The following is a 24224-nucleotide window of genomic DNA, read 5'->3' as shown; positions in this document are numbered from 1 at the left end:
TATAACTGCAAAGGCCCTGAGGAACAATCATAATGGCAGTATACATGCCAGAATTCCCATTTGTTGGTATTGTTTACACAGTCCGTATTTCCCACCACCCTGGGAAGCAGCAGGTAGGTGGCCTGGGTGCCTCTGTTTGGGGAAGGTTTTTGTGGGTTGCTCTCAGTCACACTGGCTTCGCTTTGAATTGTGAAACCACAGACAGCACCATGCGAAGCAGAGCTGTCCCTTTGGGTGTCCTAGATCCTCAGGATGTTGAGCTATAGGACTATTCCCCACCTGGGACATCTGCCCACAACAGTACCAGTGCCCTTGCACGAGGGCTGTCACACTCCTCCCCTGGTAGCCCAGCACCCACAGCTCCAGAGAGAGGGAACTGAGGTCCACACGTGGAACTGCTAGTCTGCGGCTGCACAGAGAGGGGTAGACCCAGGCCTGGACTCTGGGCTTGGTCAGTGGGCATCCTTGTCTCAGCTCTGTGTCTGCTTCTCCATTTGCTGGGACCAAGGGGGCTCTGGGCTTGTCCCTTTGCCATCCCATGGGGATGCCAGAACAGACATGAGCTCATCCACTCTTAACAGAGTTATTATGACTAGGCATTGTTAACATAATAGCAAAGAAAATAAAATCTGTGCTCTGCCCAGCCCTTACTTTGCCACCCCAGCCCTGGGGAGAGAGTGTCATCCCACAGTTAGTGAGCACTCACTAAGTACTGACTGCTAAAGATATATTGAATGTCTGGCCCTGTGCTAAGTGTTAGGAGTATGTTGATGAATAAAAGCTAGGCCCTTCCCCGAAGTTGTTCATCAAATATGTGGAAAGGTGTCTAGTAAACCAGAATCTACAATGAAGTGTGGCATGGGCTATAAGAAACCTGAGAACAGGAAGCACCAAAGAGCTCAGAGTTCAGATGGGCAGGGCTTGGAAAACCTTCCTGGAGGAGTTGTTGCCAGCAGTGATGGAGGGTGTGTGGACATCAGTGGGTGGCTGCTGGGGAGAGGATGTTCTAAACAGGAAAAAGGCAAGGCAGGTGAAACATGGGGGCATGAGAACACAAATACCTGTGAAATAGGGCTAGAGGTGGCCAGGGCATGGGCTTAAGAGCCGGCTGGCCAAGCCCTAGTCTCTTATTTTTATCTTGAAACCATTTGAGAATTACTAAAGGATTTCAGTGAAGAGAGGACCTGTTCCTATTGGGCTTCAGAAGCATCCATCTGGTCATGGTGCAGAGGATGATTGCAGGACGTAAAAGCCAGAGACAGGGTGATTGGACAGAAACATTTTGGAGGAGAGCAGGTGGGAACAGCTGAAGGTCTGGATTAAGGGGGAAGAAATGTCAAGTGTAGGGTGGATGGGACAGTAATTTAGGAAAGTCATTAGGAGGTGACTCTTTGGATGTGGAGGGTGAGGATGTGGTACACCACAGTAAGGGCCACTGCAGAAGTCTCCTGGGTGATGTAAATGGGACCCCTGTGGGCCCTGCAGTGATCCCCCCACCCCCCCCAGTAATGGAGCAGCCAGAAGTTAAAGCTCGTTAGCCCAGACATGAAACTGGGCAGACCCAGACTCCTGAGTAGCAGAACTTTTGCCTTTTATAATTTATTTGTATTACTATTTCTTCCATTGCAGCTTATATTCAGTAGAATGTTTGCTTTTTATGATAGTACAATTGTCTCTGGATGCTGACATAGCAGAGGATGCTAAAGACAGCAGACCCACCTTTCTGGGGTCTCCATCCTGGCAATATCCCACTTTTTAGTAAGCTGCAAACACACCTTCTTGAGATACATGGGAGGAATGGGGAACCCTCATTCTCTCCTGCACCCTTATCTCAGACAACCTGTGTGTTGCCTTGACGGGGGCCCACGTGGAAGCACCTTCAACCCACTGGATTCATCCCTGTGCCCCAGCGCAGGGGAGAAGGGTCAGCGGTGGCCTCTGGTTTTCAGGTACTAGTTAGTCCATCTGCCACAGTAAAATCACAGTTTTCATTGAAAGCTCTTTGGGTGGAGATGAGCTAGGGATGTGTTGAAGACTGAGAGTGGTGGGGGCTGGGACTCAGGGTGGTAAAATGCACTCATCCTTCCCACAGCAGCTAGAGGTCATGTTCCATAAACATTCTGATTCTTGCCACTCTGAACATATGTTTCCTTGTTATCTTTTAATTGGTTTTTATTCTAAATTTAACACTAAACAGTTGTGGTAGCGGCTGTGAACACTGGTGTGGGAACATGTCAATTCTGGGGACTTGGGAGGCACCAGGATCTCCTCCGTGCCTCCCTCCCCTCCCACGTCACACCTGCCTGCTTGGAGAGTCAGGAGATGCTCACCATGCCCGCTCCTGCCTATGTTGTCATGTTCATAGGTGTCAGGTTTTGGGGAGCAAAGGGAGAGGAATAACCTGAAACCCGAAGGCTACCACCAGAAGCCATGCATACTGCAGGTGAGGCCAGTAGGTTGGAAGCTGCTATCAGCAGGCTGTGGTGCATGAAATCTTGCCTTCTAGGGAAACACTTCAGAAATTGTTGAAAACTAAACAATATGTGGCAATTGGGTGTTCTTGAGAAAGAGAAAGCTGGGAAGTCAGACTTTGAAGAACTCCGAGGTCTATGATGGGGAACGAAGCCTGGTGCAGAGGGAGGAGGCGGAGTTGGGAGTTACAGACCCAGTGTGACTACAGCCTCTGAGCCTTGGTGTCCTCATCTGCAAAACGGGATCATCAGGATGTTGCAGAGAATTGTCAGGACTAAGAGTCAGGGCTGGCAGAGCATCCAGCCCAGAGTAGGTTCTCAAAAATGTTAATAATTAGATTATTTTCCCAACTGGGCCCTGCAGCCCACTAATCCAACAAGATACTCTGTGAACAATGAATTCCATATTTAGATTATTTTGGACGACATTGTGTGCTGTATTGCCTTCCTTCTTGGAGATTTGTAACACATCAGGGAATTTTAAAGGCTTCTCAAAGATTTACCAAAACCCTGCTTAACTTTCACTCTAGCTGCCCCTTCACATTAGACCTTGAAAATCTTGTTGATTGTCTGTCTGTGTTATTCTGAGAAATGCCATTAACAAACCCTGAAAACAAAAATTCTGTGAAATCTACTTAGAAAAATTCTGAGTTTTTGTTATGTGGCTTCTAATAAGGTGGAAAGTTTTCTCTTCAGACTCCTTCGTCCAGATTTGGCACCAAAGTCTCTTATTTCTTCTGAAATACTCCATTGCTTGCCCTCATTCTCTACACATGGTTGTCACCCCAATCTGACCCTCAGAGCTCCTTGCCTGTGCTGTTAGGACAGTCTCCTGTCTGTCATCCATTCATACACTCATTCATTCCAAGTCAGCCTGTGTTACACGCTTGACCCGTCTTCTGTAGCCGTTTCCACCCTCCATACCACTTCCGGTGGAGCCAGGCAAAGGCTCGCTCCTAACTGTTGCTTCCAGTCTAACATTCCTGTCTGCTCTTTCAGGGGTCCATTCAGTATGACCTACCTTATCTGTGTAACTGTATTTATGTAGATCCACTCTCAGCTTTCAGGCCTCACACACCTAGGTAGCAGGCTAGCTTTGTCATAGGCTCACCCCTGATCTATTGAGCTCTCACTGTAAATACAGTGGTTTATTATACGTGAACTTACTGAATTCTCACATTCTGTTCTGAAAGATAGATACCATCATTTTAATTTCCCAGACACACAAAGTGACGCATAGAGAACTCAGGTCACACGGATTTCAAAGACCTGGCTCTTAACTAGCTGGTTCCTCTCAGTAATGGGAGGAACTCAAGGGAATGGTGGAATTAATAGATTTTCTTTAGCCAGAGGCATTTAAAAACCCAAAAATACTTTGAACAGAGAATGTGAGGTTGGCCATGATGGTTTGCTCAGGGCAAACTCATTCTAGGTCTCTGTTATCACCATGTTCTCCTCTTGTAAGTCACACAGGGAATGGATATAATGTTTAATAACGTCTGCTTTCCAGAATATAATATTCTTCCATATTTGAAGGAAAACACAGTCTTCTGGCATTTGTTCCAACCTCTCCATGGTTGTGGAAGGTCTTACTAGCACCCGAAGTGATGGGTGTGCTTGGAGACAGCATTCTCCCAAAGTTGCTCATTTCTCTCTCCTTTGCTTCTCACCATTGACCAACAGTTCTCTGTCGTGGCCATAGACAGTCTCTTGTGTAAAAGCGATTGTTATGTGCCGGAGAAGGTGGAAGGGAAGCAGGAGTTGCCATGGTCGCTCGCTGCCTAGGAAGGAAGATTCCTTCAGGTGGTGGTTTCAGTCCTTCTCTGATCACCTTCTTTCTTGGAACAGAGCAAAGTGTCCTTTACACACTATCCAGTTTGTCATGAATGTAGGGTCACACTGGGTTGTCGGCTTCCAGATATGACAGTGACAGATTCATCAGTCAGTCAGCAGACTTCTACTAAAGACCTGTTAGGTGCCCAGCACTGTGCTAGGTACTGCGGAGAGCTCTACAGTATGATACTGACCTCAAAGAATTTGCAGTCTATTTGTGGTAGCAAGATAACAAACAATAATAACAGCAATAATGCTAATAACAGCAGTTGCTTTCATTAGACATCTTGGCACTCTACTAAGCGCTTTGCATATATTTTTTTTCAAGTAGAAGACAAAATGGGGCTTAGTGAGGTCACCTTATTCAAAAATAGTATTATAAGGAGGGTGAGGTAGGGGAGGAAACACTATAATTGGGAGAATGCTCTGATAAGGTCTGCAAGCATCTTGAGAATTAGGCAAGTTATGTCTCTCTTTTATAGAGAGACGTGAGCAAAGCTAGACGGAAGTAGGTGGGGAACTGGTGTGAAGCCAGCCTGTTCTCAGGAGGGTCTGGATCCTGGCTCAGGCAGAAGGTGGGCTAGCGTTCAGGGGCCTGGAGGAAAGAGAGGAGCTTAACCAAAGTTTAATTAACAAGCTTTTTGTTCTGATTAATCAGTGGAGGAAAACAGTTCAGCTAATCATTTATAGGGCAAAGTGGGAAATTTGAGGGTCTATGTCTGGCCTTGTCACCAGTAAACAAAGGTAGCATCTGTGAGTCATGTCTAAATCTCATGGGGGAAGGGTGGTTCTTTGCAGTAAGCCATTTTTCAGAACACAAAGAGATGAATGGATTTCTTAAGCTTTGAATAAGTCAACACTGTCAATTCTCTATATGAGAGATGACAAAACTGAGCAACAGAGAGGTCAGTTACTTTGCCCAACTTCACAGAATGATCAGTAGCAGAGGTGGAGCCTATACCTGGTCTGTCTCCCTCAAGGCTGTACAATCAGCCCTACATTACGTGGTCCAAACTGTACCTGTTACTGGAGTTGGGAGAGACTGAGTGAGGGCCAGAGCAGTCACCGCAAGCTTCCAGGAAGGAGACGTTCTGGAGAATGAGCAGAAATACAGAAAACACGATACATTACATCATGAATTCCATTTTAAAGCTTGAAGTTATAGGACCTGTATTTCTTCTGCTGATCAGGTTGTTAGATACCATGTGGGTTATCAGGGCAGAGCAAGGTAAAAAACAGAGGTGAAGATGGCCAAGGAAATTGGTATTTTATGACATGTTAAAATCATGTGAAATTTAAATTTCACTATCCGTAAAGGACGTTCTGTTGGAACATAGCCACACCTATCATTTAGGTATTGTCTGTGGCTGCTTTGTCAAACACAGGCAGAGCTAAGTGGTTGCTGCAGAAAAGCCTAGAATACTTGCCATCTGGCCCTTTGCAGAGGAAGCTTGCCAGCTCCTACTGCAGCTGGTTGATCTTATGGGATCCTCTCATCCCCCAAGACCCAGTCTAACAGCTCTGTCCCCAGTGAAACCTGGGCTGGTCTAACTGTCCTAATCATCTGGTCCTTCTTTGATCCTTTTTTAAAAATAGCACTTAATTCTGTGTGTCGGTCTCGTCTCCTCTACATCCTTTGGATGTAGGATTACACATAATTCATTCTGGTGTGTTCAAAAGGTCTGCACAGCACCTTGTAAATAGACATTCAATAGTTTAGTATTTGCTCTATCAGATTGAATTGAGTTCCACTTTGGGTCTTCTGACTTTTGTCTGATATCAACCAACTATTCAATGAGAAGAAATTCCTGGGAGGCTGGAGACAGAAGCATAAGAAGGGTCTACAAAGATTTTACTCAAAAAAACAAACGAATAATGGTTACAGCCTTGAGCTGAGTACTTAGCACTATTCACACACAATTTCCACATTGGTTACTTGTTGACAACATTCCCTTTCTGCTGTTTCTCAGAGTGCAAAGTTAGATGTGCCTCAGGGACTTGGAAATGTTAAGGATCAAGTTTATCTTCCACCTTCTGAAAAGGGTTCTGTTCCCTGGCCTTCTTGACACCTGTTAAGGTTCTGGGATTGGGGGAAGGGAGGAGGTTGTATTCTGTGGGTGAGTGTGTACACATGCACACATGCACACAGGGTCGGGCACTCATTCTGCCATGTGGCATTATCTGTTTGACACTAGACTAGAACAAAGACAACATCTGAATTATCCTCCAGGACACTTGTTACTGTGGGAGTGATGAGTAAATCCAAGGTCCTATAACTTCAAGCTTTAAAATGGAATTCATGATGTAATGTATCTTGTTTTCTGTATTTCTCTATGTGGTTTTGATTCTAGATTGGTGGATTGGTGCAAAGGAACAATGCCACTGGGCTCTTCATACCTAAAAAGGGTTTTATTTTTCTCTTTTCTGTGAAATAAGAAAGAATCTAGACATTCTAGCACTCACACCTATCTATCCTATATAATAAAACCCTAATATGCAAATGGCAGAAGGACCAGTCACTATGACATGCACTGACCACCAGAGGGAAGATGCTCAATGCAGGAGTTTCCCCCTGGTGGTCAGTGAGCTCCCACAGGGGGAGAGCCACTCAGCCAGAAGCCAGGCTCAGGGCTGGTGAGCACAGCGGCGGTGGTGGGAGCCTCTCCCGCCTCTACTGCAGGCAGGTGGTAAGGAGCAAGGGGTCCCAGACTGCAAGAGGGCGCAGTTCGGGCTGAGGGACACCCCCTCCCAGTGCATGAAATTTCATGCACCAGGCCTCTAGTATATATATATAAAAGGCTAAGCCAGTAGGTATGATGCGCACTGACCACCAGGGGCAGACGCTCAACACAGGAGCTGCCGAGCAACAGCCCTCTCGCACTCCGGGACCCCTCGGGGGATGTCAGGCTGCTGGTTTTGGCCCGATCCCGCAGGCCAGGCCAAAGGACCCCACCTGCCTAGGGGACCCCGCTCACTCCGCAGATGCCCTTCATGGCCCAGCGCCCAGTTTCGCCCCACTGGCCACCTTCTAATTAATTTCCTTTCAATGTGCATGAATCTGTGCACGAATCCGTGCACCAGGCCTCTAGTGTGTTACAAATAGTTATTTAAAACATGGAATGGGGTCCCTTAAATGCTGCCTTTTATATGTCATCTACCCCATGCCAGTACCCTCCAAATAGTGGTGCACTTGGGGAGAAATATTTTGTAAGTAGAAAGGTCGACTTGGGGGATCAAAACTTTCTCTTGTTCCACTTATGTAAACTTTTTCCTTGAAGTGGTTAAAGCTCAGCATGATCACAGCATCTTTTCTACCCATTTCCCCCCCTACATTCATTGAAGTATCATCCATAAATAATAGAGTTGTTTAGTGTTGCCAAACAGTAATGATGCCTAAGGAGTCTGCTGCCCACTTTTATCTCTTTTACTTATTGGGGTTACTTTTAGAATGTTTAAAAAGTATTCTGACAGTATTTATAAAGTAAATTATTCTTGCTTAGGATGGAGATCAGAAGACTGCCTAAGTCAGAATTACTTGGTGTGCCTGATGCAGGTTCCCGGCTCCTCCCCACTGACTTAGGGAAATACTGAGAAGTTCGGATCACAGAATAATAGAAGTTTAACATTTGGCTGTTAAAAGGGACTTGAACCCATGCCTCTGAATGGCTCCGCCTGCTCAGACATCGCTGGCAAGTGGTTGTCTGGTATCCACATGAATACTTCTGCTAGGCCAGAGCTCGCCATCTCCAAGGCTGCCCACCTACTTGGTTTCAGTTGTAAATTATTACCAAAATTGTCTCCAGAGGAATCAAAAGTCTTGTTTTAGCCTCCTCGCATCCTCCAGAGTAGATTTCAAAACTTTCTTCTGATTATGCCCAAAACTTCTCTCCCATGCCTCTAATATCACCCCTATCCTATTGTCTACTTTTCTATCCACGTCCCCAACCATGCACAGTAGAAAATGAGCTTTTTTTCTTATTTATCTGTGTATATGAGTACTGAGTACTGTACCTGACATAATAGGCGCTCAATGAAAATTTGTGGTTCTATAAACTCATCCCCTTATCGTTTCCCCCCTTGAATCTTAACTCCACTCTCTGAGATACACAAAATTCATGTGGTCCCACTTCTGCATGACAACCCTTCAAATATTTACAGAGAACCGCTAAGTCTGCTTCCGAATCTCCTTGTCTCCATCCCAAACTGCCCCAGTTCCTATGACACTGTTCCTGTGATTTTGTCTCCAGGTGCCCTGAGATCCTGACGGCCCACCCTTTTGTCAGATCTCTATCTACTTGGGTCACCCAGAACTGAACCAACTCATGGTGTGTAGCTTGAGGCAGCTGTTTCTCTCCATCACCTTGCTCACCACACTCTCTTAATACAATGGGAGCTGTAACTGTTGGCCTGGCAGCATGCTCCCCTCATTGCCAGGCTCTTCATCTTATAACCTTTGTTTTCCCAAGCATCCTGCTGATTTTGCCATTTACAAACGGTTTTGCAACCAGGCCGAGCCATTGAGCCTCTCACACACCAGTGTGGGTGCAGCTCTCACAACGAGAGTATTATCAAGGTTGGATAGGCAGCTGCAGAGACCAGCGTCTGAGAACAGAGGGCATGCACGGGTCACTGAGGGGTGAAAGAACCCGGTCCACTCAGTGCATTTTAAACTCAAGAGATGAGGACCAAGAGATGGGGAACTTGCGCAGAATCCAAAATTGCCACTAGGAGCCACAATCTATTTGAGCTGGTGGCTCCAATGGGCAGGAAGGCAGCATAAATCTCAGTGAGGCAAAGCTAAGTGGTAAAAGACTTTAAGTTCTGTTATATGTAGTTAATTTGCAGAATAAATTGGTCGGGGCAGCAAAAGGATTTAACATCTGAATTCATTTGAAAAACAGAAGCTAGATGAGTATCAAGAGGAAATGGAGACATTACAACATTCCCTTGCTGGCTGGAATGGTATTATTACTGAATAATATTTTTATTAAAAATTTCTAGATTGTTTGATAGTTAAAATATTTATAAGACAGACTCTGCAGCAGCTCAGCAAGGCATTGAACCTCGCTGGCTGGGGAGTCACATAAGCCCCAAGTGACTCCCTGCATCTCATTCAGGTGAGCATCCCCCCACACCTACTCACGCCCACACCTTCTGTGTACACGGGTGTGCAGCTGAGGTTTTACCATTTCAGAATTGACCAGGGATTTCCCTAGACCAGTGGTCGGCAAACTTCGGCTCGCGAGCCACATGTGGCTCTTTGGCCCCTTGAGTGTGGCTCTTCCTAAGCCTTAGGGGTACCCTAATTAAGTTAATAACAATGTACCTACCTATATAGTTTAAGTTTAAAAAATTTGGCACTCAAAAGAAATTTCAATCGTTGTACTGTTGATATTTGGCTCTGTTGACTAATGAGTTTGCCGACCACTGCCCTAGACGATGCTCCTCTTCTCCAGGTTTGAAGCCAGAAAGAGAAAGAGATGACTAGGCAGGAGCTGGAGCATACAGGTGAGGAGGTGGAGTCAGTGTGTAAGGGTGAGATGGAGCCAGGTAGAGAATGTTGCTGCATAGTGGTCTGGGCAAAGCTAAAGGACTCATTGGCGTCCCCTAGCTGATAAATAGTGCCACGTGCTACATAGAGAGAAGCCTCATTAATCTGAGTGTGGATAAAGCAGGAGCTCAGGGAGGCCCCCAGTGGAGCCCTCAACACTAGCAGAGGCTGAAGCTGGTGCTGGGAGTTCCCTTTCCTCTGCACCCTCTCTGTTTCTGTGTTTTTCCTGGGTTATCTTCCTGAGTTTTCCTGGCTCCCTCTTGGTGTAGATGAAGTCGGGGAGGCACCTGCCCCTGAGAGGTGTGGGGGTGCACACTGGCTTCTCAGCTCAGCCTCTGAGATAGGAAAACCCAGAGCAGAGAAGAATAAGCCTTAATCTCCAGGCAAGTGCACGGCCATTCACGTGGACTCTCTGCTAATGGAGATTTGGCAGTAGCAGCCCGCAGGTGTTCCCCATTTCCACCTCTCAGCCTGGTCCTCTCCACTCTCTCTCTCCATGCGGCTCCATCTATGGCCAATCAGCAGGGATAACCCAGTGCATCTCTGCACTTCCAAAGGCTGTGACTCTGAATCTCTTTGTCAGGTTTATTTTGATGTTGACAAGAGGCCACACACAGCCGCTGCTGGGCCTTGGGATGCTGATGGAGCAGAAACTTCTTCCAGTCGCACCTGCACCTTGGCTGGAAGTCCAGGGGATGGACAGTAGCTCCCAAATGGCCAGCCAGTACATCGTCACTGGCTGTGGTCAGAGGAGGGCTCACAGTCAATGTCACCATGTTGAAGGCTGTGGACACTGCAGTGGGTTGAATAATGTTTCCTTAAAATTCATACCACCTGGAGCCTCAGAATGCAAGCCCTGCTTATTTGGAAGCAGGGTCTTGCAGATGAATTACTTTGAGATGAGGTCATACTTACAGTGAGCCCTAAACCCAATGACTAGTGTTTTGATAAGAGCAAAAAGAGGGGGGTTTGGACACATACACAGAGGCCTAGATTGGGGTGATGTAGCTACAAGCCAGGGAACCCCAGAGGACACTAGGAATGAAGGCACCACCAGAAGCTGGAAGAGGTAGGGCAGGGTCTTCCCTCAAGTCTTTGGGGGAGCATGGCCCTGCCAGCCCCTGGATTTCAGGCTCTCAGCCTGCACACTGGAGCAATACATTACTGTTGTTTTAAGCCACTCAGTTGGCAATGTGTTAGAGCAGCCCTAGGAAACTAAGAGGAAGAGACTTAATGAGGACAGAAACCTTGGTGATCCACTCAGAGTCCCATGAAAGGCATTTGGTGAACAAAGAAATGGGACCATAAGAGGCAAGTGAAAAATAGCCACCATGTAAACATTACAGAGGGTGGGTGTTAGATAATACATGAACCAATTTATTGCTGTTCAGCCAAGACTGAGGAAGTGTCTTCAGAGTATCAGGTGCTGGGCTCCAGGGACACACGATGAGTAAGACCCCACCCTGGAAACAGACAGACAAGATATAAAGGCAGACTCAGTCTGACACAAGTGAGGTCAATGCTCTGCTGGACATGGGCACGAAGGACCCATGGAATCACTTCTGGCAAAGGCAGGAGTGGAGGGCACTCAATAAATATTCGGAGGGAGGGAGGCAGGAAAGACAGATATTTTGGGGAGTGGGGAGGACAATGAAATCAGCCCAGTCTACCACACCCCTGGCACTTAGTAATCACCTCCTGATCCTTCTGCTGAGCCTGGCCTGGCCTTTGTGGCGAACCCTAATGAGGCTTTGGGTTGTCACTTGATGAGTTGCAGGCAAAGACTAGGAAGAGCTAAAGTCCCTTTGCTTCTTTCCATCCCTAAATATTTGTTGAATTCTTACCAACTACAGGGCATTGGGTGAGAGCCATGGCAGTCCACCAAGAATAAGGCAGCTCTTGCCCCAGGGACTCACAGACTATCTCAGATTTTCAACCAGTGTGCTGCAAATTTTTAAAACATGCAATACCTGACTATGTAGGAGCCCTAACCTCCTTTCCCTTAGATTGTCAAATAAATAAAACAACACAGCAGCCAACACAACAATAGACAGCCCATGTGAATGAATCTAAATTCTACCTATTTTGAGCAGAAATATATATATATGTTTTTGTTGTGCCGCAGAATTTTAGTAATTAGTTTATGTGTGCCATGAAATGAAAGAGTTTGAAAATGCTGGTCTATCTAGAAGGGATCATTTTTTAAGTCAGTGCTTCAGTTACTTGGATTTTGTTGCTGTGCGTCTTGAGATACATGGGCTGTGTAGAGCTGGGTCTCCAAGCAGTGGTTGTATCTCTCAGCTGTCCTCACCGTTTCCTTCTCACACCAAGGTCAAGATTGGACAGGGGGTCACAGCTCGACAAAGGCTATCTTTGTGTTATTAATTCCTTGGAGGTGCTGCCATCTGGCTGTTTGACTCAACCTCTTATCCCAAACGGATTTCACTATGACTGATAGAGGCTTTGGCGAGTTTCATCCATTTGTCATTAAATTAACTGTTCCCAGGCCAAAGCAGACTACCAATGCCGGGCAAAGAGAAAGCACCATGCTTGCACCAAAACCTCAATTTCACATGAACCTAATTAGCCAGGAACCTCAACCAGGCAATCATTTGTTTGATAACACGGCCATTAAGAGGAGGCAATCTTAACAAAATGGAACCTTATACTATTGATCAATTCTTAAAAAGCCATTTGGGCTGTAGGTACCATTTTATTTCTATCTCCCACAGCTTCCAAATCTGCATAGTCATAATTGATGAATAAAATTATCACCTTGGAGGCACCTTGGGGAAAGGTTTAAGCCTGTTTCGTAGGCAGTGCTTCATGGGACAGACAGAAAATCGGAAAACTGCATTTTTAGGGAAGAAAAATGTCAACAAGGATTGGAGGAAGCTAAGCATTTTCTAGCTAAGTATCAATTAAAGAAAAATTCAATTTTCCAAAAGACACCTTTTCTTGAGCCTCCCAGTTAATGGCGCTTTGCTGAGGTGCCTAGTGGGTATTGATGACCGCTAATTACCACACTGGACTGCCCCACACTCAGAGATGCTGCTCATGCTTTTAACAAAGACCATCTGCTATTTCCAGAAACTTCCCGAAGAAATACAAAAGCACTAGATCTGAAGTGCACAGTTAACTTTAATTTTAGAACAGAAAATAAAGGCTACATTCTGATAAAGGATTTAAAAAAATTGTTTAATTCAGTTTTAGGAAAGGACAAGAATATAAATTCTTTGGAGTTGGGGCTTTTTCTGGACATGTTGAACAGTTGTGAGCCAGTGGTTTTCTAGTATTTAATCCCCAAAGAAAGATGTGCTTCCTCTGAGCTATGGGAGTACTGAGTGTGTGGCTGGAAGCGTGGATGGGGCCCCGTGTGCAGGCTGAGACTGGGCGAAGCAGAAACCTGCAGAAGACGCAGGTGTTCATGTTTCATCCTTGTGGCCATCCTGGTTCCAAATGCCTTTCTTGCTTGCTATCACAACCACTGCCTTTTTTTGCTGGTGACGGAAAACATGTGATTCTGAATCCCAGTATGACTGCTGTCACCCCAGCTCACCCACACAGTGATGCATCTCCCATCTCAGCCACCTTTGGTACCCAGAGCCTTACAGGCCCAAACACCAGCCATGCCCTTTGTCACTTTGTGACATTAGTAGCTATAACCTTCTCACATTTTCTAGTCACAAAAGAACCACTGCCTACTCGACAGCACCATAGTTGGCCTCTCCTTTTATCAAGCTTAAGTCCTTCAGTCCCAAGGTAGTGAATTACCCAAAGCACATTAAATGAATTTTAAAATGCAAGTGTAGGTTTCACAAAATTTGCACAATGTACTTTTGTCAGTATTTCCCTCAATCTTTGCAACTAGATGATCTCTGACCCATGCCCACTTGTACCTGAAAGCAGCAGAACCCACTCTGGATTGATGCCCCTCTTCTTAGAAGAAAACTAGACCATCTCAAAAGCACCCAGGCCAGTCAGACAAGAAAGGAATTTAAACCCTGCCTGTCCAGAGAGTACCTGCAGAACACACAGTTGTCATTTTGTACACAGGTCATGCTAAGTGATTTATTAATTCAACAAACACTTGTAGGCATTCAGTAAATATTTGTATAATGAATTGTTGAATGCATTGGGCATTCGACAATGTGGGATATTACAGTGAAGAACGAGATGTAATTTCTCCCCTGGAGGAGCCACCATGTGACAGGGTGGCTGGGGACAGGGCACGTAAGTAGACAGGCATTGCGAGAATAATTAAATTTGGAGCATATTCACTATGTCTGGGGCGCTGCTAAACTCTCTTTATGGAAGAAACCATTCATCTTTACCACAGCCTTACTAAATCAGATCAGTTATCTCTATTTTATGTATGAGAGAGCCCAGGCCCAGAAAGGTTAAGAAACTCGCCTTGAATTACACAGCAAGTGGGAAGGTCAGAAATCAAACCAGGCAGCCTGAGACCTCACACTTTAGACTGCATTGCTCTGGGGCAGCAGTGGGTCAGCAGAGAGGTGAATGGCTGGGGGTAAAGGATGTGCTTAAGGAGCCTGGGTGATTGACTGGGAGAGCAGGACAGAACCAGCAGTGCAGCCACGATTTCTGCCTCAAGCACCTAGGAAGTCGGTACCTTTGCTGAACTGGGACCTGCAAAGAGGACAGATGCTGGGGTGAGTGTGGAGGAAATGTGGACGGCAGATTGAGGTGCCTGCTGGACAGACATCGAGTGGATTTCTGGACAAGCATGTTAAGGTTCTGGTAAATGTGGAGGAGATGGGGCTGGAGATGTGGAGTTGGCCATCATCAGAATAATGCTTTGTTCCTTCTGCTTGTTTGAAGCTTGGGTGAGGGGCTAGACTAGAGACTGTTCACAAATGCTTTGGTTTTATTATATTTGAGTGCTTTAAAAAAATTGAATCTCTTACCATGACTTAAAATATTCCCCCCCTTTCCCCTTCAGTATATATATGGAGAGATGGATGGATGGATGGATGGATGGATGGATAGATAGTAGGTAATAGGCAGATAGTAGATATAGATGGGTTATAGATAGATATGGATCTACACATCTGAACTAGGCAAGGTGTCAAAGATAAGGAAGACACAGTCCCTGACCTCAGGGTGCTCATTATCTCACAGAGAGACATAGAGGTGGAGAGAAGTGACTGGTTCATGCCCTATCCTTTTCCTCTGATTATTAATCCACTAGAGCAGTGGTTCTCAACCTTCCTAATGCCACGACCCTTTAATACAGTTCCTCATGTTGTGGTGACCCTCAACCATAAAATTATTTTCGTTGCTACTTCATAACTGTAATTTTGCTACTGTTATGAATCGTAATGTAAATATCTGATATGCAGGATGCATTTTCATTGTTACAAATTGAACATAATTAAAGCATAGTGATTAATCACATAAACAATATGTAATTATATATGTGTTTTCCAATGGTCTAAGGCAGCCGTGCGCAAACTACGGCCAGCGGGCCGGATCTGGCCCGTTTGAAATGAATAAAACTAAAAAAAAAAAAGACCGTACCCTTTTATGTAATGATGTTTACTTTGAATTTATATTAGTTCACACAAACACTCCATCCATGCTTTTGTTCCGGCCCTCCGGTCCAGTTTAAGAACCCATTGTGGCCCTCGAGTCAAAAAGTTTGCCCACCCCTGGTCTAAGGTGACCCCTGTGAAAGGGTCGTTCAACCCCCAGACCCCCAAAGGGGTCGCGATCCACAGGTTAAGAACCGCTGCACTAGAGGCCGGGTGCATGAATTCATGCACCACTGGGGTCCCTCAGCCTGGCCTGCGGGATCAGGCCCAAACTGGCTCTCCAACATCCCCTGAGGGGTCCTGGATTGCAAGAGGGCACAGGCCAGGCTGAGGGACCCCACTGGTGCACAATCAGGGCTGGGGAGAGATGCCGGAGGTTGGCCAGCCAGGGAGGGACCGTGAAGTGCTCCAGGGCATGTCCAGCCCATCTTGCTCAGTCCCGATCTGCTGGATCCCAGCAGCAAGCTAACCTACCGGTTGGAGTGTCTGCCCCCTGGTGTTCAGTGCACATCATAGCGACTGGTTGAGCGGCCTTAGCATATCATTAGCATATTGTGCTTTAATTGGTTGTATGGTCGACTAGACGACCAAATACTTAGCATATTAGGCTTTTATTATAGAGGAGGATTATACTCTATTTTGCTCAGAGTGTGTGTCCCTTGGCAGGTCTGGAAGTTCAGATTAAGTCATCCAGCGTCACTGAATCTCCCCTGAGACTGATTCCGCCCGGACAGAAATATGACTTCAAATGACTGAGGACACCTGTGTGAACCATGAGGGGTGGGGATGAGGGTAGCACCTGCAGTGGGGGTGTTGGTGGGCTCAGGGCTCAGTGTGCTGTGGCCGTGTGCTGTTTGCTCTGTGTCAGACTTTCTCTCCTGAGGATCCACGCCATCTCCGGAAGCTGCGCTCTGACTAGCTTGCATCTGATTCCTTGCTGCCTAATGAACTGCCTCTGTAGCTCTGGCTGTGATGTCATTAGCATCACATTGCCTTGGGCACCAACTCGGGAGAGAGATTCTTACAGCAGCCCCAGAAACCTACAGGAATTGTACCAATTTACTTCATAACCACTCATTCACCTTGGTGGCCTGTCAGTTCCCACCAGCACAGCGGGCCAGCATGAGGATGGCTCAGTTACTTTTATCATCCTGAGTCCAGGTGGGTCAATATGTACCTGCCCAAGGCCCTGGGCACGGCCACAGTGAGATTTTGAACATCGGGAAGGCCAATATTCTCATACCACGATATTCTGTGGGAGAAATTCATCCACTGTGTGCCGTAGGGTACAGATTTAGCCTCAAGCAAATGGCATTTATTTATAGCAAACTGTATTTTCAGAATGCTTTGCAGTTTGGGGGCTGTGAACTACATTTCAGGTTGGCTCTTCTTCCGCTCGTGAGAAACCTGAGTCCCCTGGCTGGACCCCAGCGCCTCCCCTGTGAGCAGTGGGGTGGGTTCTGCAAACAGGTGAAAGGAAGCCACAACCACACCCCGTATCCTCCATCAGAAGGCACCTAGGCTAATGGTAATCTTTTAAGACCTTAATTATAGCTTATTTCTTATGTCCAGAGACTGCATTTGTTGAAATAGAATATTCATTTTATTAAGAAACACTGTAGTGTCAAATTACTAGAGCAGTTCTACCCAGGATCGAGAAGGTGGAATGGGGGCAGAAGCACCCAAGGGCTGTAATTGGAGTGGACAATAGAACCATAAGAAATGGGGTGGAGTCACCTCCCTACCACTCTCCATACACAGACCCCTCTCACACCCATGCCAGCATGAGGGGAGGTAAAGCAAGTGTCAAAGCTCAGACTCTGCTGAAGCTTTTAGGATTTGAACGAGCTTCACTTGCCACAGATGTGATGGCTGTAAGTGCTCTCTTCGGGCAAAGGGAGATTTATCTGGCTTTCCACCGGACTCCATCATTTTAAGGAGTATTTCCCAATTGTATCTTTAACCGCGCATGGAAAATGCATTTCCTCCTTGAAAAATCTCTCACACACACATCTCTATTCTTTGCCGGAGTCTTTCGGGAGTTCACTGCTCATCACTTCTGTGTAAATCCAGCTCCTCTCTAGGAAGCGCCATCCTGCCTGATGGGGGGACTGGCAGGGTGATTAGTCTTGGTCTCGGGCGGGGTCCTCTCTTCTGGACTGGTGTATTTTCAGGAGAAGGCAAACTTGATTCTGAATTACAACAAGAGTTGGGTGGCTTCCCACCATATTCTTTTGCACCCTTCTTCCCTTGCCTCTCTTCTCCCTAGCCTTGCACCTGTCCAGGACTGAAGGGGGTGGGGAGAGGGAGTGCTGTATCTTGATTTTTAAAAATTTCATTTAATTTGTTGGGATAACATTGCTTAATAAAATTATATAGGTTTCAGATTAGCATCTCAATTTTAATTTGGAAAGCCAGAAGACAGCAGCAAAGGGAGCAGCCCCTCAAATGTTCACAGCAATTAAAGCCTTAATGATAGATTGCTGGAGGGCTGGAGGCTGTCACTCAGCTCCAGATTGCGTGAGGTCGCAGTGCCCTCTAGTGGCATATAGTGACCCAGGTTCTATACAAGGATATGGATGTAGGAGGTGAGGGGCATTTCTGGGTATTTGGGGATTAAAGGTGAGAGAAAAGGTATTTCATGGCATCTTATTCTTCCCCTAAAGCAAATTATACTCCGCGTGAATAATATTGAGGGGGATTTTTATTTTCTCCTGTAGTTTTGTTTTCTCTTGATTATCTTGTGTCTGTCACTGTTATTTTTCTCCTTAGGATAAGTTGGATGGAATTGTTTTACTCATTAATGTTGTATTAATTGTTAGAGAAAAATTTTGCCACTACAGTTTTTTTTTAAGTAGCCATGTGTTACTTTTCCATAAGTTTATTTTCTGTGGTGCCTAAGTGGTCACAGAATGTATCACCATTTGTTTCCTCTCACAGAAGTCATTTTAGACTTGCTATCACCACCTAGTGGTCACTTTGTAGAAACCTTTTCCCAGCCTCTGTGTTGAAGACCTTCTCAACCAGGAGGGCTGTGGGCTGATCTTGAATTGCAATGCATCTGATTCTAAGGGGCCTGAGGGCCAACCAGGAGACACTCCAACTCTCTGGTAAGGCTGGCAAGGCAAAACTTTAAAACTCTTATCTTGAAAAGAAGCACTGTATCTTTACTGTTCGTTTTTAAAATTTCACTCCCCAAATGAATGAAGGCCTATTTTTCTAGAAATAACATCAAGAATTCAAAAACTTATCCCACCCCCACTTACTCTTGCCAGGAGCTGGGTGAGGACTTTACAAACACTCCCAGCCATGAGTTGCAAAAGCCTGAATGTCAATCAAGATTTACATGTTGCTTGGAGTGACTTTGGAGCTAGCTGGTGTGGGCTCCTGGGTCTCCTACTTAATAACATCAGTCTTGGGTTTGGTGTGTGCAGGAATGTAGCTCGCTAGAAAATCCAGTAAGGGCTTGAGCTCAACTCTAGATCCCTTATTAAACCAGATGCAGATGTGAAATAAATTATATCCTACATTGATAGTCACTAAGTGAGCCCTTTGCCTTAGCATGCACAAGGAGCCCACCTCCATGGAGCTGCGGGGTAGAAATGCCTCATCTGCATAATGGAGATGCTCATCTGCAAAACAGCAGTGCTGCAGTGCCTCGTATTACACAGCAAACAAGAGGGGGAGAGGGCACTGCCTGGACCCCACAAGAGAGAAGTCTGCTGTGAAGTCAATGAGTCGTATCTTGCAATCACCTTCTGGAACCACTTTGCAAAGCCTTCCAACCAGATCCCCCAAAGATCTGGCCCATCAAACATTGCATTCTCCTTGTGTGTGAGGACAGAATGGATGGTCTATCCGCCCATTGTTTCCAAAAGCCCAGTGACCTCCCTGCACCTGTTTCATATTTGGGGCTACAAAGGGCCAGGGAACTCTTAAGGAACTAGGGCTTTTTGCCAGCAGACTCTACTTCCACCTCCCATAGAATTAATCAGTAGAAAATCATGAAGCCTTGGAAAAGAAATACCAAGCAGTGCTTTATTCCACAGGGGACAAAGTATTATTTTTTGGTAGGCATTTCCAATGTCACCAAAAATAAACCAAGAGCCCCCCAACTCCCTTTTACTTATCGATCAGTGTAGTATAGACCCATTTCTCGGGCTTTGTAGTGAAAATCTTTTTGAAAAAGTCAAACTTCCTTCCACATCTTCATTACATTAATAATGAAGCTGAGATGTCCTATGACAAAATTGGATTCAAATTTCAGATCTCACAATACAGTAGCTGTGAGCTTAAGGCTGTTGGCCTGAGTTATCTATAAAATGGGTGTAATGATAGAATTCCATGCAAAGAGCTGGTGTAAAGCTGGTTATGATCAGATATCACATTCCTGGTATATACAGGCTCAGTAAAGGTTACTGATGGTTATGGTTAAAACTATGATGATGATTATGCGCATGCACTTAGCCACCATCATGTGCTTTAAAATCATTCTGGCCTTTATTCATTAGCAATGCTAGAGGGAGTACCGTTCAGGCCTTCATTCTCTGGATGCAGAACTGTCACTGCTGTTCCTGCTTGCATTATCGATGGCAGTCATAGACCTGCACACAAACTGCAGAAGCATCCCCAAGAGGATCAGTGGGGCTGGTGCTGCTCAGCCAGGAAACAGCCTGCTCTCCCAGTGGGGGCATCTGGGAGGAGGGGTTCCCCAGATTGAGCCAGATGACCCCTCTATGACATTACTGGACCTCTCAGGGATTTGACTCCGGTGCTTAGGGCCATGAGGCCATGCAGTTCTCGCTCCTCCCTCCCTCACTGTTCCTTTTCCTTCTGTCTGGCAGGCAACTCCCCATCTGACGAGTCAGAGGAGCGGGAAAGAGACCCCAAGGTGCTAACGTTCCCAGAATACATCACCAGCCTGTCGGAGTCCGGCACCAAGCGCATGGCAGCTGGAGTCCGTATGGAGTGCCAGAGCAAGGGACGGTGCCCCTCGTCCTGCCCCTTGTGCCATGTGACATCCAGCCCTGACACCCCTGCCGAGCCGGTCCTGCTGGAGGTGACCAGAGCAGCCCCCATCTATGAACTGGTGCCCAATAACCAGACCCAGCGGGTAAGAGGCCTGAGACTCTTGGTTTAGGGAGGCAACAACAACAGAGGGCATTGCCGATGGCCCGAGGAAGTGACAGGTGCAGCTGAGCCCATGCTAGACTATGGATAGTGAGACTTTTTGTTTAGCTAATATAAGCACCTATTTTCTTATATTTGCATATTAGTTCAAGTCAGTGCATTCACAACTCCCATAGTAATGACTCAGGAGTCACAACTGAACATTCGGTAGGGCTTTGAGCAACAGGGGCTGGAAGGAACAAGGTAGATGGGGAGGCATAGCGGTTTGCAGTCACCAGAGTAGTTGCTCAGAAAGCCCCGGGGGACAGTCGTTGGAGGAGTCAGTTCTGCCTCCCATTGGCTGCTGCAGTGAGAGTCGCAGGAGCACATTGGACACCTGAGCCTGAAGGGGGTGGTTTCTCACCCACCACTCTGACTCAAAATGCCGTGTCCATGCAGAAGTTCCTGTTTTATATTATGGTGCAGGTTATGACATCTCCCAGCCACCCCTCCATCTCCTCTGCTTCTCCCTTTCCAAAGATGCTCAGGGAAAAAGCAGGGACCCAAAGGGATGAGTGGGGAAAATGTGACTGAGGCAGTGACTTAGCTCCTTTCCTCTCTCTGTCCTCCTCAAGGTCATAAAGGACAGAGTGGGTCAGAACAGACACAAAAACAGCAACAACACGGACAAAAATAAAAACCTGAAAGCTTAGGGTGGGGACTTCTGAGACTATAGGCAAAGGTGACCTTGGGGACAAGCCCTAGTAGCGTCTCAGCAGTGAGCCTCTTACCTGCCTGAGAGGTGTGCCCATCCAGATGGGGTGATAATTGCTTTCTCCTGTCCTCTTTTGAGGGACACCTGGTGTGTCACAGTTTCATAGGTGGTGTCTAAGCCAACAGGAGGGATTTTATGTGTGTGTTTCTCTCTCTTACTAGTGTCTGCCTCTGCCACAGATACTTCATTGAGTGTTTGAAAATAAGGTTTGTCACAGGAACAAAAAGATAAATTGTTCCTTCGGTTTACAAATTCCTCTTCCCTTTGATAGAAGTGACCATGGGAAGAGTAGTGGGAGGGAAGAGAACTCTGGCAAGGGGCTTGAGAGGATGAAAGAAGACCCAAAGGAGACCCAAAGCCCAGAGTGACAGTGGCTCTAATCCAATGCCCAGCCCTGCCCTGCTTTGTCTTCTGGCAGGATGAAGAGGGCAAATAAGGATGCACAGAGAGGCATTTGAGAAAGAACTAAGTGCCTCTGGGCAGAGGGAAGAGTGGTAAAGGCAAGTCCCCCTGACTCTCTGGTAAAGAAGTCATTGTTGCTGGAACCCAGGTGTGAAATGATGGAATAGAAAGGAGATGGCAGGTGGAATAAGACTTGCTTCCAAGGTGTCAACCACAGGGACAATTGTGATGCTAATGCAAGATGAGCCCTAGAGGTCGTGGGAGGTCTGGGCTTCCCAGAACAATCTCCTGGGAAGAGGTGCTACTGACTGGAAGTTACTTAGGACCAAACAGAGCTTTGATGTCCCTTGATTATGGTAACTCAGCCCTGCATCCCCTCTTTGCCCTCTCTTGCAGCTCTTGCAGGAGGCCACCATGAGCTCTCTGTGGTGCTCCGGGACTGGAGATGTCATTGAGGACTGGTGTCGCTGCGACTCCACTGCGTTTGGGGCTGATGGGCTCCCCACGTGTGCACCTCTGCCACAGCCTGTGTATGAGTCCCTTTCTTTGCCTCCCTCTTGCATGCATGCCTCAGCATTATTCCTCAAATACTTATTAGAGAAGGTCTACTATTAGCAAAGCTATGGGCTAGATGCTGGGAAACAGAGAAAACCATGATGCTGCACCTGCCTTCAGGGAGCTTTTAATATTCTAGGGGAGGCAGGTGCACAAACTGTAATTGTAGGAGGAGTGGTTTGATAATAGTTATAGGAGACATGTAAATGAAGGCTTCATGAAGGAGGTCAAACTTGAATTTCTCCTCGAAGGTGGAGAAAGTCGGACAGCGTGGCCAGAAGGTAAGGGGAGGAAGTCAGGTCTATAATGAGGCCACTGGTGTGGGTCTGTGGAGCAGTTAAGTGCTGTTATCCCTCCTCTCCTTGTAATAGGTAAGGGAATGGGTTCGTAAAGACTGGAATTTCCCAAGTTGTAGAGCAGAGCCATGGCTAAGAGGCCATGCTATTAGCCATCACAGTGTGGAGAGGATACAACTGAGAGATGACTTTGGGTGAAACCAGTGGAGCTTGGGGCTGACTGTGGGTATGAGAAGGAAGGAGGAGTTGAGAATGGACAGGCTTATGACCTGGGTGCCTGGGAAGATGAATAGGCCACAAATGAGAAAAGAAGCATCAAAGAAGAAGCAAGTGTGAGGAAGAGGCTGGTTCCGTGGGGGCCTGCCTTGGAGTTACAGGGGGGAAGTTCTATAGCGGTGGCCAGTGGTCAGAGGGAAAGATAGTTTGGAACTGCATAAAAAAGTAACCACTAGAGATAAGACCGAAGCAAACCCAAAGAAATGAAAGATTGAACATAGCTCTGAGAAAGAATGCTCCAGAATAAGTATCAACTGGGAAGAGCAGAGGGTCAGGGATGAACATGGGGGTTCTGCATTTGAGGAGTGAATAGAGTACAGAGTGCTGCAAAGGTGGCTGAGAATGAACATGTCCAGTCTCCTGTCCCTCACGGGAAGGCTGCACAGACTGGCTGAACAGCCTGTGAATCCTGACGGGCTAGGGCCCAAGGCAGGACCCCCTTCTAGTCTCTGCTACAGCATCTGCCATTGGAGTGGAGCATAGAATTTTCTTGTCTAATATGGTGCTGGTAGGGCAAGCTGGAGGAGCATGGCCCATGGGTTGGTTAGGCAATGAAAGCGGAGTGAGGATCAGGACCTACGGTACCTGCAGGGCTGAGTCGGCAGGAGCAAGATGGCAGAAGGAACCAGCAAGTGCGAGGCTGGTCTTGGTGAACACTGCCCTCTGCCTGTTACATGGATGTGCAGGTGGGCATTAAAGGGCCAGGACTGAACAGGAAGAGAATCAGAGGGCAGCACAATAGTAGAGTGTCATTACAAGCCAATGCCTTCTCTTGTCCACAGGCCTTCCTTATGTAGTTTTAAATGTACCAGCCATTGGCTTCCTGCTCCTTATTGCTGTGACTTGGACTTTTAGAGTCAAAATATAATCAAGCTAATTATTAGAAGTCCTTCCTTTTGGTAGAAAAGGAGCTACTAGAAGAAGATGGTGCTTCCAGACTGATTCACCAACTAAGAAATCTGCCTTTGACATGTTACACTGAATCCACCAAACAGTTACCAGGGACATAAGATCTAACCATTAGTGTCTTAGGGCTGGTTTCATTCGTAAACCTGCATTTACTAAATGTCATAGACAAAGATCAAATTGGGCTGAATTTTCAGCAACATCTATTAGGGACTTCACTTCTCTTGTTAATTCTAATCAGTAGCAGACCTAAGTTTCTTGAATTTTTGTTGGTAGTGGGAAATAGAAAAGCACTTTAGCTTTCCACACGTCTGTGTAAATCTCACACAACTCCTGTTTCTCAGTAGAGGCCAGCCTTACTCCATGTTTTCACAGAAGCTGAGTTCTCAGAAAGGCTTAGTTACTTGCTTAAGCCTCCTAATGCTTTTTCTTCAAAATAGCATTCTGCATATGACTCTAATTAATGAATTTGTCAATATCTGCACTGTTTTGGGT

The 24224-nt window shown here is 46.4% G+C and overlaps 1 protein-coding gene across 1 annotated transcript in view; it reads left to right on the top strand.

The window, feature by feature from the left end:
- ASTN1 (astrotactin 1) overlaps positions 1-24224 on the top strand; it is a 276053-nt gene that overhangs the window by 239303 nt on the left and 12526 nt on the right. Inside the window, exons 17-18 of the mRNA XM_006088941.3 lie at positions 20255-20523; positions 22093-22226. Of these exons, the coding sequence (XP_006089003.1) occupies positions 20255-20523; positions 22093-22226 (403 nt within the window). The remainder of the gene's footprint in view (positions 1-20254; positions 20524-22092; positions 22227-24224) is intronic.

The sequence above is a fragment of the Myotis lucifugus genome, unplaced genomic scaffold, assembly GCF_000147115.1.
Source record: "Myotis lucifugus unplaced genomic scaffold, Myoluc2.0 scaffold_54, whole genome shotgun sequence".
Taxonomy (NCBI): Eukaryota; Metazoa; Chordata; class Mammalia; order Chiroptera; family Vespertilionidae; genus Myotis; species Myotis lucifugus.
Note: the sequence above shows the minus strand (reverse complement) of the source record. Positions and strands in the feature narration are given on the sequence as shown.